This window comes from Triticum aestivum, chromosome 1A (genome assembly GCF_018294505.1).
Source record: "Triticum aestivum cultivar Chinese Spring chromosome 1A, IWGSC CS RefSeq v2.1, whole genome shotgun sequence".
NCBI classification, from domain to species: domain Eukaryota; kingdom Viridiplantae; phylum Streptophyta; class Magnoliopsida; order Poales; family Poaceae; genus Triticum; species Triticum aestivum.
Window position 1 is genome coordinate 96,486,916 of NC_057794.1, and position 15,361 is coordinate 96,502,276.

General features: G+C 46.5%; 1 protein-coding gene across 1 annotated transcript; it reads right to left on the reverse strand.

The window, feature by feature from the left end:
- Positions 1–952: 952 nt before the first annotated feature.
- LOC123191861 (protein disulfide isomerase-like 2-1) lies at positions 953–4,943 on the reverse strand. Its single transcript, XM_044604436.1, has 11 exons — positions 4,685–4,943; positions 3,458–3,542; positions 3,217–3,314; positions 3,076–3,131; positions 2,535–2,652; positions 2,402–2,429; positions 2,195–2,286; positions 1,827–1,983; positions 1,615–1,739; positions 1,394–1,493; positions 953–1,305 (listed from the first exon to the last, which is right to left on the reverse strand). Exons 1-11 carry the CDS (start codon positions 4,858–4,860, stop codon positions 1,237–1,239), a joined length of 1,104 nt encoding a protein of 367 aa, XP_044460371.1. The 5' UTR covers positions 4,861–4,943; the 3' UTR covers positions 953–1,236.
- Positions 4,944–15,361: the final 10,418 nt, after the last annotated feature.

Sequence of the window (15,361 nt, forward strand, 5' to 3'; positions counted from 1 at the left end):
GTGGTGCTGGTAGAAGAGGATGAAGAAATCCTCCGAGTAGTGAGGCACCACCTTGATGTAGCTGCGGTCGATGACGAAGTTGGTGGCGATGGCGTTCCTAACCTCCGCGGCGTTGATGTGTGGGTGGTTCCCTCCAAGCCAAGCCAGCGCGCCCATGGTGGAGAGGGTGGCGGCGCTGTCCTCCATGGCCGGGGTGGAGGTGATGACCACATGGCCCTCCTCAGGCCGCAGCGATGGGTCTCCAACAAGCGGCATCACAACAGGCGGCGAGGCTTGGGTCGTTGAAGCGGGCGACGCAGCTGATGAGGGCGAGGCGCCGCACGAGACCTAGGGCGAGGAGACAGACGAGGCGCTGCAGTCACGGGTGCGGTGACCATGCTGCTTGCACACCCGACACCTAAATAGATTTCGGCAGTCGATCTTGCAGTGGCCGATGTCGAGGCGTCGATGGCAGGTGCGGAAGCGGTGGTGAACGAAACGTCTTCCTGTTGGAGGGGAATAAGAAGCAGAGTCTTCCTGTTGGAGGGGAATAAGAAGCAGAGGCCCTTCTGTACAGTTTATGTGATTTTGGACTATGAAATGCTTGTGATGTTCCCAAGATTTGATGTATTTCCATGGAACCAGCTAAAGATGTGTCCATCGATCATCACTAGAGTTGTCTGTGAAGTTGTTTTTCTGATGCAATTACATGAACATGAGTCATAAACCTTGAGGTGTCCAACTGATTAATGGAAAATTCGGCACGAAAAGCAGCGGGTCTGATGATGATACCATATGGTAGTATGACCCATATTGAATTTTTGCTAAGTACGTACTAAACAGTTTGCAGTCTGTTGAAATTGGAACATTCCAAGTGACAACTCTCTCCTCGGACTGAAACCTATTACTGTGTTGTTGCGAACCCAATAGACAGCAAACTTTCACGTCCATCAAAGCAAAGCAAAATAAGCTATAAAACACAAATGGCAAATTTATTAATGTCATTACCAGTTGGTACTGTTTGTTCTTGAGTAAACCCTTTTACTGCTAAAGTAAATCCCTGTAACCATAAAGGTAAACGGCAGAGAAAACAGATATCAGATGTTGTTCAACATTGAACCAAAATAAGATAAATCTATCGCCGCTAAACTTTCACTGCCATCTCTCTGATCTCTATCTCTCTTTGTCTTTCTTCACTTCTCTCTTGTGGCAGGTGGTACTGTTGCACTACTGACTATGGCACGTGGGTCACCACCACTAAGAGGAGAAGGCTGAAAGAATGTTCTTCTTGATGGCGAATTCATCGGCTTTGGAAGGACTGATCGACTGTCATGTTATGAAACAGGAAATTAGGTCATAAATATGGAGATTAAGTAATAATAATGTGATAAGAATCAACTTTCTTGTTGCCCACCTTCTCCAACAAGCGATGAAGCCTCTCAGTTTCCTTCTTGGTATAGTCAGAGCCCTTCTGCAATATCTTCTTTGCAACATTCACATAGATCTTTCCGTGCCTGGTTTACAGAAGAAAAATGTAGAGGCCATCAATGGCATTGCTGCTACTAACATTAAAATAAAATCTGGGAACAATTTGATAACTTGCAAACACAGTGGAGGAGAGGTAGAAGTTAGTACTTGACAGCAGGACCACTGAGCTTCGCAGCCTCCTCTTCAATTTTAGAGAGGATTTCCTTCCGCTTGTCATCAGCAGCACTGTGGAATTCCTTGACAAGAGCATCCAAACTTGCCACAAGCCCAGCCTACAGAAATTGCAACGGATAGGCTTTATCAGATTATTACATTTTCACCCAGCTTACTTCCATAGTGTGCTCTCATGTGTGACCAACCTCTGAAGTAAGCTGACCCTTCGAATCACGGCTAGTTCCACTTTTCTCATTAATGAACTTAACAAAGTCATCCAACTCCCGACCGCTCTCATACTCTTCACCAGCTTTGTTACCCTTCGGGAAGAACTTCAATGTGGGAAAACCAGAAACTCCATACCTGAAAGTAATATACACAATTAAAATTCCTCTTTCATTATGTGGTTAAATATCATGCATAACCAAAACTGGTAGGCAAGTCAGATAATAAATGTGTTAGATTTAACAGGTCTTCCATTTGGGTTCATTCAGGAAAACTTCACAAAATTACATTTAAAAAAAGGGAGAGCAGTCTATAAAAGTCACTAGAACAGAGAATTCAGAGTGCATACTTCTCAGCCAAGCTTGTGTATTTGTCAGCATCAAGATTAGCAATCACGACACCCTCATCTTGCTTGAAAACAGAGGCCACCTTCTCATATATCTAAGAAATTACAGACTTGAGTTAGAAAGCTGAAAAATGAAGATGCATGACAGTTCTTGTATGAGAAAACTATGTTATTAAGGAAATTGCCAAGTTAGTGAGATCTACAACTAACCGGAGCAAGACTCTTGCAGTGACCACACCTGTCAAGCAAAAATGGCACTTGATGAAATTATGTCCATTAAAGCGGTGCAATGAAGTAGATTTTGGTGCATGTCAAGCTGATCATAATAATCATAATAACTTACCATGGGGCATAGAACTCAACAAGGACATCTTTGGTTTCATCAAGGACAACTGAGTCAAAGGTTTCCTCGGTCAGAACCACAACACTTGAAGGAACTGCTGCTATCTTCACATTGGTTGCTGAAAGACAGATGTAAGAGATTAAAGGACCACCATGAAGTTATAAGGCTAGTAACAATCAACAGGACTAGAACAAAAATGAGAGACACCAACATATACATATATAAATATAATGATGCTACACAAGTAACTCCAGCAGCCTTTCCAGTATTAACTGTTAAGTGTATAACTGAAGATGAATGATACCAATAGCACATGCACAAGTGACAAGGGGGTCAAAGGAAGTGCCACCACATTGCTTAAGTGCTAATAATTGTCTAATTTCTACTTCAGTGTGATGCTTATCTTCCAACTTAGTTTTCCTGTGGTTTGAACTTAAATGTTCTACATAATCCATTAAATGGTCATAGAGAACCCGACTGACTTGAAACCCACCAAGACAGCATGGCTGGAAAATGTACTACACCACAAGTTGGAGTTTACCTGCTTCAGAGTTAACATATTCTGTAAGGGCTTCAGCAGTGCGTTGACCCTCATACCTAAACAATGAGTTCAACATTAACTTTTCAGATTTTATTTCATAACAAGAAGTAAATTGATCAAAAACAAAGTGTGCATTCTCACTTCTTGGGCTCCAAGGAACCTTTGGGAAACCACTGGATTGTGGGGTAGCCAGAAACTCCATACTTGCTGCACACACTCTTGTGCTCATCGCAGTCAACCTGGATAGAGGGAAACTTAGTAAATATGCCATAACAAATACTATGCAATTTAGATGCCAATAACAGTATATGTTATACAGCTGTTGGCAAAAAAAATGTTATAGCATTAATTTACAAAACACTTTCAAAAGCACGAGATTTACCTTGGCAATCAAGACTGATTTAGCCTTTTTAAAACTTGCAGCAAGCTTCTCATATTCTGGAGCAAGCTTCTTGCAGTGGCCACACCTATAAAACAGAAAACAATCATCAAATAATTAACCAAATAGTAGAAAAGTACAGTCATCTAAGGAAGAAATAGTTTTTACAAACAAGATAATAAATATGAGACTAACAGAAATAGTTGACATGATTTTAAATGCAATTGCCTCCGATCAATTAGGATTGGTTCGTAAATTGATAATATTACCTACCACAACTATGAATAATTTACATGGATCACTTGGTATGTTTTGCAACATCAATCGGTTAATAGCTTGGTGAAAGCTTTTCCTCGTTACAATAGATTATTGTTTTCATACTTGCAATGAATTATTCCTGTTGATTTTGATGTACCAAACAAGTCACCCATAAGCCTGAGCTGGTATTGAAAGGTGGGTTTTGAGCCCAACAGCTCCTGGTTTTGATAATTTATTCAGTTCGATGCACCAACTGATTCACCGACAAGCCTATGGTATAAGGTAGAAAATATAGTTCAACACTTACTGGAACAACCCAAGTAGTAAAACACTGAAGTACATCCTGACACACAAAGCCAATAAGCATTCTACCATTGAATATGATCCAGAAAAACCCACCAGATATCTAACAACATCAAAGATGACCCTTAAAGTGGACGCTTTACTCGCTATGACTATGCACATGTAAGCCAAAGATACATTAAATTCACCACAAAATAAGATTTGATCGGAACCTCCTACCGGTAGACCATTTCTACTCTCGTGCCCAGATTTTTTTCAAACAAATCTGAGATCCAAAGACTGGGATCAGAATTGCAGCAAAATTCTGACAGGCTAATACCAATTCCAATTCTGGTGCACGTCAAAAGGAGATCAAAACAGTTCCGTCTGCCAGCGTGAACAAGGCAGATCGTTTGTTTTAGCTAAAGATCCCGATATTTTCCCACCTCAACTGGAGTTCGGTCCAATAGCATCTAGACTGCTCTACACCGAGCTACAATTTCGCTACGATCCGTTCCCAGCGGCAACCCGGGCACGATCCCATCAGAGATCCGAGCTCGGCGACCAGTGGAGTAAGCAAAGCAACCACGGATCCAGATCCAAGCGGCGCGCACGCAGGTCAAACTACACAAGCACGTCGTGACACGAGGAGATAGGAAGAGCGGAGGAGGGATGTGGCGGGCCACGGACCAGGGAGCGTAGAACTCGACGAGCGCGCCACGATCCTGGCCGACCTCCTTCTCGAAGGTGGACTCCGTGAGGGCGAGCACCTCGTCGCCGTCGGCGGCGGCTGGGTAGAGCGCCGCGGCGGCGAGCAGGAGGAGGACGGGGAGGAGGGTTTTGCGGTAGATCTGAGGGGTCGCCATGATCTATTTTGCTGCGAGCTCGGGTGACCGGGGTGAGCAGGTTAATATACGGTTGGCACCTGTCCTTCTTGCACTAGTAGTTGGTGGGCCCACGGCGGGCCCGATTGGATAGAAGTATATAATTTCATATCATGTTTTATTGTGGAAAGTATTTAATTTTCAGATTTTATTCAAAATAATAATAATTTTCAGATTTCCCTCAAAGTTTTTAAAAATTTCAGATGTCCATAGAAAAGTAATTTTCAGATAAATTTATTATCTTCTAGAGGGAAAATATATACATTTAATAGTCGGTATAAATAAATAAATGTTATAATTGATATGGGATTTATAAGCTTTCCCAACGAACGCTTTGGCTGCCGTTGGATGAGGCCCACGGATCTTGAGGCTTCCTAGTGTTCCAGGTCAGACAAATGTTGCATTCGCTCGTTGCCGTTCACGTGTGAATGCTCTCGTACGAGCGACTCTCCACAGTGATCTTATCTTTCTTCCCTACTTTATCATGTCCACTCAGTTCTTGATGTCCCTCGCTGACACTTCTCTCCACTCCCTGTCGCCGAGCTCGCGCACCTCTGTCCTCGTCGCATTCATGCGTTAATACGTCTCCAATGTATCTATAATTTTTAATTGTTCCATGTTATTATATTGTCTATTTTGGATGTTTAATGGGCTTTAATATGCTTTTTTATATATATTTTTGGGACAAACCTATTAACCCGAGGCCCAGTACCAGCTTCTGTTTTTTTTTGCCTATTTCAGTGCTTCGCAAAAAAGGAAAACCAAACGGAATCCAAACGGAATGAAACTTTCGCGATGATCTTTCTTGGACCGAAAGCAAACCAGAAGATTTGGAGTGGAAGTCTGGAACTCTGTGAGGCGGCCACGAGATAGGAGGGCCCACCCAGAGGGTAGGCGCGCCCCTCACCCTCGTGGGCCCCACGGAGCTCCACCGACGTACTTCTTTCGCCTATATATATACTCTTATACCCTAAAAACATCAGGGGAGCCACGAAACCACTTTTCCACCGCCTTAACCTTCTGTACCCGTGAGATCCCATCTTGGGGCCTTTTCCGGTGATCTATCGGAGGGGGAATCGATCACGGAGAGCTTCTACATCAATACCATAGCCTCTTGGGTGAAGCGTGAGTAGTTTACCACAGACCTTCGGGTCCATAGTTATTAGCTAGATGACTTATTCTCTCTCTTTGATCTTCAATACAAAGTTCTCGTCGATGTTCTTGGAGATCTATTCGATGTAATACTTTTTTGCGGTGTGTTTGCCGAAATCCGATGAATTGTGGGTTTATGAACTTGATTATCTATGAATATTATTTGATTTTTCTCTGAATTCTTATATGCATGATTTGATATCTTTGCAAGTCTCTTCGAATTACCGGTTTAGTTTGGCCTACTAGATTGATCTTTCTTGCAATGGGAGAAGTGCTTAGTTTTGGGTTCAATCTTGTGGTGTCCTTTTTCAGTGACAGTAGGGGTAGCAAGGCACGTATTGTATTGATGTCATCGAGGATAAAAAGATGGGGTCTATATCATATTGCTTGAGTTTATCCCTCTACATCATGCCATCTTGCTTAATGCGTTACTCTGTTCTTATGAACTTAATACTCTAGATGCATGCTGGATAGCGGTCGATGTGTGGAGTAATAGCAGTAGATGCAGAATCGTTTCGATCTACTTGACACGGACGTGATGCCTATATTCATGATCATTGCCTTAGATATCTTCATAACTATACACTTTTCTATCAATTGTTCGGCAGTAATTTGTTCACCCACCGTAATACATGCTATCATGAGAGAAGCTACTAGTGAAACCTATGCCCCTGGGTCTCTTTCTTATTATATTACATCTCTTTTATTATTGCACCTCGTTTATTTTTTTGCAATCTTTACTTTCCAATCTATACAACAAACTACCAAAAATATAATTATCTTATTATCTCTATCAGATCTCACTTTCGCAAGTGACTGTGAAGGGATTGACAACCTCTTTATCGCGTTGGTTACGAGGTTCTTGATTTTTTGTGCAGGTACTAGATGACTTGTGCGTTGTCTCCTACTGGATTGATACATTGGTTCTCAAAAACTAAGGGAAATACTTACGCTACTTTGCTGCATCACCATTTCCTCATCAAGGGAAAACCAACACATGCTCAAGAGGTAGCATGCGTCTCCACCTCTGTCGCGCAGCTTTGCATTTGCTTGTGGCTCCATCCCTTTCATCGTCGGTGATCATGGGGATCCAACGCGCACTTTCTTCGCCGCTCACGCGGCCCCGCCCTTTCCTTCGTCGCGTGAATAGGAGCATCAGAGGTTTCGTGTGCGGCCGCATGATGAGGACCTATGGAGGTCCGGCAACGGTCGTGCTATAAGAAGCACTAGAGATCCTGCGGGCGGTCGTGTGGGGAAGAGCAGGGTGCCATCCGACTGTCGTGTGGCTGGGCCTGCGCAGGTGGACCCAGCGGTCTACGGTCGCCCTGTGATCGGCATTGTCATGCACCTGGGCAGCGACGTGGTGGGGGTTCTGTTAGAAAACATAGCATGCAATTTCAAAAAAATCCTACGCTCACGCAAGATCTATCTAGGAGATGCATAGTGTGACACCCCGAGACCGATGCGCAAGGTGTCTTCCAATATTCGCCGACGTTGCCATGTCATTTGCTTGCGTGTTGCATTTTATCATGTCATCATGTGCATTGCATCATCATGTTTTCAAAATTTGCATCCGTCCGGGTTCCCCCAGCTCCGTCTGTTGTCCGTTCCGAGCCCAGACACACTTGCACGCGCCCGCGGCACGTTCGAAATAGTATTTTATAAGTGGCCAGAAAATGTTCTCGGAATGGGTTGAAAGTTGGCATGCAGTCTTGTTTTAGTGTAAGTAGACCGCCTGCCAAGTTTCATCGCATTTGGGGTCCGTTTGATGCCTCAACGGTTAACTATAGCGACAATATAGTCGGTCTAAACGTTGGACGTTTTCGGTCTCCGAAAACTGTTGCCGGGTTTTCCCCCTCTTTCCTCCCTAGACCGTCTACACGGTCCACTACCTACCGCCAGGCCAACCTAACCTCTCTCAGACCCCTCACGTGCGCGTCCGAAACTTTCCCGAACTCGAATCGGGCTGTCGTTACCGATGGGTCCGGATCATCCCCAAACATCCCTAAAATGTCTTCGTTTTCTTATTTGAACTTCCCAAGCCTATTTTGTCTCGACCGTCTGATTTCGATCGGATGATCCAAACTCCACTTTTTCCTATATATATAGACCTTCTTGTCCATTTTTAGACCAAACCCTAGCCTAGCTACTAACCCTATCTCGCAGCCGCCGCCGCTCTCTCCTCACAATCCGCATGCACCCAGTCCCCTGCCTCCACTTGGCCAGATCCACGAGCCAACCCCCACTCGATCTGGATCGTCAGATCTCAAATCCGACAGCCCAGAGAGCCTCCTGCAGCCCCACAGTTCCACCCATCGCCCGAGTCCCGAGCACCTCCTCGCCTAGCAGCTCGCCGTCGCTGGAGACCAGAGACCTCCCGTGCTAGACGACCGGTGCCCGACCTCGTCGGAGCTCTACCGGAAGCACCACTACCAGGCCGTCCCCCTACCCTTCCCTTTTTCCTCTCCATCTCCCTCTCGTCTCACGATCTCTCTCTCTCTCGCTCACCTTCGCGGGAGGCCGACGCCATGGACGACCTCCTCATCGCCCGTCCGTCACCTGAGACTCTGCCCCGCCGCCAAGACCAACGAGAACGGACGGACATGTCTTCCTCATGCTCGGATGTGTCGCTGCCGCTGTTGTTTGACCATCTCCATCGAGATCCCCGACCTCCCTGCCTGCAAGCGCCCAAGTCCCCACCGGCCTTGCGTTGACCTCCTCGCATGCGGTCGCGCCAGCCACTGTCGGCGTCCACCACCAGATCCGACTGGCCTCCGCCGCCCTTGCCCATTCCGGTCGGATCCCGCCGACTAGGCCCCGTCCCCGGTCACCGGTGCCCTCGCTGGAGAACCCCTGCTTCAGCCCGCTGCTGCCTGCTTCATCCACTTGCGCACGCAACCACTTCGATCCAGCGATCGTTGACCGCGCCCTGGGCCACGTCTCGCACCAGGCCCAGCGCCACCCCTCTCCGCTTGTCGTCCGGCCCGCTCCAGCACCCCGCTTGAGCCTCCTGCCGAGGCGGCCTGCTCGACCACGCCCCTGGGCCGCCTCCACCGACCTAGGCTGAGCCCAGCTAGGTGAGCAGCCAACCGCCAAGTGGGTTGTTTCAGATTTGGCCCGAGACATGTTTTTTTTCGCAGAACGTTTTTGCTAATTAACTAGTGCATTGCCAGTTTTATAGAATACCCCTTGAACTTCATGCATGTCATAACTCACCAACCATGCATCATTTGTAAATAACTTGTATATGTAAAATGACTAGAATTCCATCTAGTTTCATTATATGCAACTTCCATGCATGTTAAAAATGTTTAAAATGATGTTTGTTTAAATTTGCTTAAATAACTTGTTAAAATGATTTTGATTTAATTCATAACTAATTAATCGTAGCTCCGATTTTAATAAACTTTATATGTAAATGGGGTAGAAAAATGCCTAGTTTACCATGGTGGTTTTACTTTGCATGTTTAATAACTCTAAATTGTGTATAGGGCAGAATAGTACCAGATCTAAAATATGCACATGAGGATTTTCCGGACTTGTTGTTTGTTGTTCCGGCCTCATTTAAACTTTCCTAGATAGGTAACTTTCATATGCTTCACCCCGTGCCATGTCTAATAACATTTAATATTGTTGGGTACATAAACGAGAGTGAACTAAATGTTTGAATGTGGTGTTTCGTCAATATGCAACTCGTTGCATATTGAGCCCCACTTAATTTGTAGTATTGTTTGTGCATATTGACATGCCATGCCTCGTTAAACCGGACATGCATCATACTTGGTTGTGCATCATGCCATGTTTATGTGATGGTTGTTTACTATGTTGCTTGCTTCTTTCCGGGTTGCTTCTCTCGTTAGCTTCGGTTTTGTTTCGGAGTTGTGAGGATTCGTTCGACTATGTCCGTTTGTGTTCTTCATGAACTCGTTCTTCTTCCTTGCGGGATCTCGGGCAAGATGACCATACCCTCGAAATCACTTCTATCTTTGCTTGCTAGTTGTTCACTCTATTGCTATGCCACGCTACCCACTACTTGCTTTATCATGCCTCCCATATTGCCATGTCAAGCCTCTAACCCACCTTCCCAGCAAACCGTTGTTTGGCCAAGTTACCGCTTTGCTCAGCCCCTCTTATAGCATTGCTAGTTGCAAGTGAAGATGAAGTTTGTTCCATGTTTGGAACATGGATATGTTGGGATATCATTATTATATCTTATTTACTTTAATACATCTATATACTTGGTAAAGGATGGAAGGCTCGGCCTTATGTCTGGTGTTTTGTTCCACTCTTGCCGCCCTAGTTTCCGTCATACCGGTGTTATGTTCCTTGATTTTGCGTTCCTTACGCGGTTGGATGTTATGGGAACCCCTTGATAGTTCACTTTGAATAAAACTCCTCCAGCAAGGCCCAACCTTGGTTTTACCATTTGCCTCACCACCACCTACTTTTCCCTTGAGAGTCGCGCTCCTGAGGGTCACCTTTATTTTAACCCCCCCGGGCCAGTGCTTCTCTAAGTGTTGGTCCAACCTGGGCGATGTCCAACGCCCCCTGGGCAACCAGGATCTATGCCAACCCGACGACTTGCCCATCCGGTGTGCCCTGAGAATGAGATATGTGCAGCTCCTATCGGGATTTGTCGGCACATTCAGGCGGCTTTGCTGGTATTGTTTTACCATTGTTGAAATGTCTTGTAACCGGGATTCCGAGACTGATCGGGTCTTCCCGGGAGAAGGAATATCCTTCGTTGACCGTGAGAGCTTGTGATGGGCTAAGTTGGGACACCCCTGCAGGGTTTGAACTTTCGAAAGTCGTGCCCGCGGTTATGGGCAGATGGGAATTTGTTAATATTCGGTTGTAGAAAACTTGACACTTAACTTAATTAAAATGAATCAACCGTGTGTGTAGCCGTGATGGTCTCTTCTCGGCGGAGTCCGAGAAGTGAACACGGTTCTTGTGTTATGCTTGAATGTAAGTAGCTTCAGGATCACTTCTTGATCACTTCTAGTTTCTCGACCGTTGCGTTGCTTCTCTTCTCGCTCTTATTTGCATAAGTTAGCCACCATATATGCTTAGTGCTTGCTGCAGCTCCACCTCACTACCCTTTCCTACCCATAAGCTTAAATAGTCTTGATCTCACGGGTGTGAGATTGCTGAGTCCTCGTGACTCATAGATACTTCCAAACAGTTGCAGGTGTCGATGATACCAGTGCAGGTGACGCAACCAAGCTCAAGTGGGAGCTCGATGAAGATCTTGATCATTGTTTTGTTTCGTTTCCTGTTGATCAGTAGTGCTGCCCAGTTAGGACGATCGGGGATCTAGCATTTGGGGTTGTCTTCTTTTATTTTGGTTCCGTAGTCGAACCTTGATTGTATTCTGGATGATGTATGTTTAACTTGTATTGTATGAAGTGGCGATTGTAAGCCAACTCTTTATCCCTTTCTTATTCAGTACATGGGATTGTGTGAAGATTACCCCTCTTGCGACAAACCTACCATGCGGCTATGCCTCTAAGTCGTGCCCCGACACATGGGAGATATAGCCGCATTGTGGGTGTTACACATAGCAACGAGAGGGGGGAGTGTGTCCACGTACCCTCGTAGACCGAAAGCGGAAGCGTTTGACAACGCGGTTGATGTAGTTGAACTTCTTCTAGATCCGACCGATCAAGCACCGAACGTACGACACCTTCGAGTTTTGCACATGTTCAATGCGATGAGGTCCCTCGCCTTCTTGATCCAGCAAGGTGTCGAGGAAGTAGATGAATTCCGTCAGCACGACGGCGTGGTGACGGTGATGGTGAAGTGATTCTCGCAGGGCTTCACCTAAGCACCGCAAAACTATGACCGGGGTGTAAACCGTGGAGGGGGGCGCCACACACGGCTAACGATTGTTGTTGTGTATTCTAGGCGCCCTCTCGCCACATATATATAGGTGGGAGGGGGAGGAGAGGCAGCTAGGGGTGCCCTAGGGTTGGCCGCCACCCCCTCGGAGCCCTGCCTTACCCTGCGCCCCCCTTTCCATATATGCATCTATACCAATATAAAAAGACCCAAAGGGGCAGATCCAACTGATCTCGGCCACCAAACTAAGTCAATCCAAGGACCTAGACTACTCCAATGGCGAGCGTTCAACGTGTTTAACGTGCAATTAATATCATACCCATTAATTGCACAATTAACACACAAATAATTGCATACCTAATATCCACGTGAAATTAATATATTGCCTAAATAATAACGTGTGTTGCACGTGCGCATTTGCTCGTGAAGGGGAAGGAAAGAGGGGGTGAGGGAAGGAAGTGGGAATCCAATCCACACTTCCCTTTCCCATCCCCCCTTTCCTTCTCCTCCTCCTATAGCCTTATAAGGCACACTAGACCCTTGTGGGCTGGTGTGTTCCTTCACAATGCCCATATGGCCCATAGGATTGCCCGGGGTACCCGAAACACCTTGCGATGACCTGATACCCCCCGGAACACTTTTGGTGTCCGAATACCATCGTCCTATATATCAATCTTTACCTCCCGACCATTTTGAGACTCCTATTCATGTCCGTGATCTCATCCAGGACTCCGAACAACATTCGATCACCAAATCACATAACTCATATAATACTAAATCGTTATCGAACGTTAAGCGTGCGGACCCTACGGGTTCGAGAACTATGTGGACATGACCCAAACACCTCTTCGGTCAATAACCAATAGCAGAACCTGGATGCTCATATTGGCTCCTACATATTCTACGAAGATCTTTATCGGTTGAACCGTTATGACAACATACGTTGTTCCCTTTGTCTGTCTGTATGTCACTTGCCCGAGATTCGATCGTCGGTATCTCTATACCTAGTTCAATCTCGTTACCGACAAGTCTCTTTACTCATTCTGTAATACATCACCTCATGACTAACTCCTTAGTCATTTGCTTGCAAGTTTATGATGTGTATTACCGAGAGGGCCTAGAGATACCTCTCTGATACTCAGAGTGACAAATCCTAATCTCGATCTATGCCGACTCAACAAACACCTTCATAGATACCTGTAGACACTACAAAAAAAAGACACGTCCGTGACATTTTGGGCCGAACAAATTTTTTTCTGTCATACATATGACACTTATATGACGATAATTGTGACAAAACCCGGTATCATCATAGTTGTGGTGGGCTCCTACTTCTATGACAAAAAATCATGACAGAAAATGGGCTTTTCGTCCTGGGCGGGCCGGAGATGCAGCTTCATGACATTCTTTGGGCCATCCATGACGGAAAAAACCGTGGTAGAAGTGAGGGGGAGGAAAATTTCGGGGAGTTCCCGGTTACGGTGGGAGGTCGGGGCCGAGTGATGCGCGTTTCTCTCGTACACGTACGCACGTGTGTGCGAGGCATTGGCTCTAACTGAACCCGAGTGAGGCGTTGGGCTCTAACTGAACCCGAGCGATTGCACTGCAGGCTACGCGTTACTGAACCCGAGCGATCGATCGATGGCTATTAACTGAACTCGATCGAGCGATTCCTTCGCTACTGCTGCTAACTGAAGCCGATCGATGGGATGAACAGTGAGCGTTCCGGGGGGGTTGGATGAACAGTGAGCGGTGGCGTTGCCTCTGGATGAATAGGACCACGTGGTGTGGTGGAGGGCTGGATGACCACGCCGCGCCGAGAGCACGAGGACGATGGACGACGGCGAGGCCTAGGAAGGGGACGACACGGAGCCGGGGAAGACGCGGCAGTGGATGCCCACGTGTAGAGGAGTACGAGGGTTCACTGGTTCGCTGTTGTGTGAGGCTGTCGTCATCGCAGAATAACAGGGGGTGTGGGTGAGTAGAGGGATGACCTGGCCAGCAGTGGGAGTAGTAGGGGGCGGTGAGGCCTCCGCCGCATCGCAGCCGGCCACGGGAGGCAGGAGCACGAGGCACGACCGGTGCTGGTTTGGGCGGCTAGAGCAAGAAGACCAGAGGTTGAAGAAGCACTACGGCCGTTGGATGGACATCGTACGGTCATTGGATCTAGAATCATGCATATTGACTAAGTTTACAAAGCCCTCCGTCCCCATCAACTTAGTAGGCCCACAAGTCAGCCTGCCACTATATTGGGTACCAGCTAACAGGGGGAGTATTCATTTTTTTTGCGTAATAAGGAGGCACTTCCTTGCGTGCGAAGATATAGCTGGTGGGTCCGAGCTGTCAGCGGCGGTAATGTTTTTTCGTGAAATACAGAGGCCCTTTCGGTGGGTCCCTGATGTCAGGTGGAGGAATCATTATTTTGCGTGTAATAAGGAGGCATTTCCTTGCGTGCGGCCGTGGACCCAGCTGTCGGCCTCTCCACGTAAAGTCCACTTCAGATGCATGTCGGTCATTGACCACGTTGACCAGGCCGCGCCGAGAGCACCAGGGCGGTGGACGACGGCGAGGCCTAGGAAGGGAACGACACAGAGGCAGGGAAGACTCGGCAATTGTTTCCCACGCGGAGGGGAGTACGACTGTACGAGGGTTTACTGGTTCGTCTGCCGTCGCTGGAGAATAACAGCAAGTGTGGGTGAGTAGAGGGATGGCTAGGCCATCGATGGGAGTACGGTGGGGCGGTGAGGCCTGCGCGGCAGCAGAGCCGGCCGCGGGGAGGAGGGAGTAGGCAGTCCCGCTGGCGCCTGTTTGAGCGGCTGGAGCAGGAAGAGCAGAGATTGAAGAAGCACGACGGCCGTTGGATGGACATTCAACAGTCACTGCTTCTGCGTCAACCTTTTTTAGAAAAGCCTCAAATCTGTGGAAAACAACATACAACCCATTTGCTATTCTTAAGGGTTTTTTGGAGCCCATATTATTTTCGTTAGCATTACAACCCATATTGTGGCCACGGTTAAAAAATTATATGAAATTTTGCATATTTCGGTGCGGTCCGAACTGTTTTTAATCCCGAAATTTCGACTCACATTCAAACTGATTTTAAAAATAAATGTATATCAGTATAAAATCCAACAAATTCTCCACGCATAAAAATTAATGTAATTTAAAATCTCAAAATGAAAAAAGATATTTGAAACTAATTGCCGGTTTGATGTGTTTTAAAAATGTACAACCCATTTCTCCTTACTGATGAGCCATTTTCTCGGCCAGCTGAATGAAAGCTCTCCTCGTCTTGAAATATTCACAGCCCAACAGGCCTGACAAAGCGACTTATTTGACAAATCACAAAAAAATTGGGTTGTGGCCGTGGACCCAGCTGTCAGTCCATTTGTTTTTAGTCCATTTGGTGGGCTGGGTGAAACAATGATGTAGCATCTATGCAGCCCATTTAAATCTCATTTGCATTTTTCTCGAAAGTCGCGGACTTGCT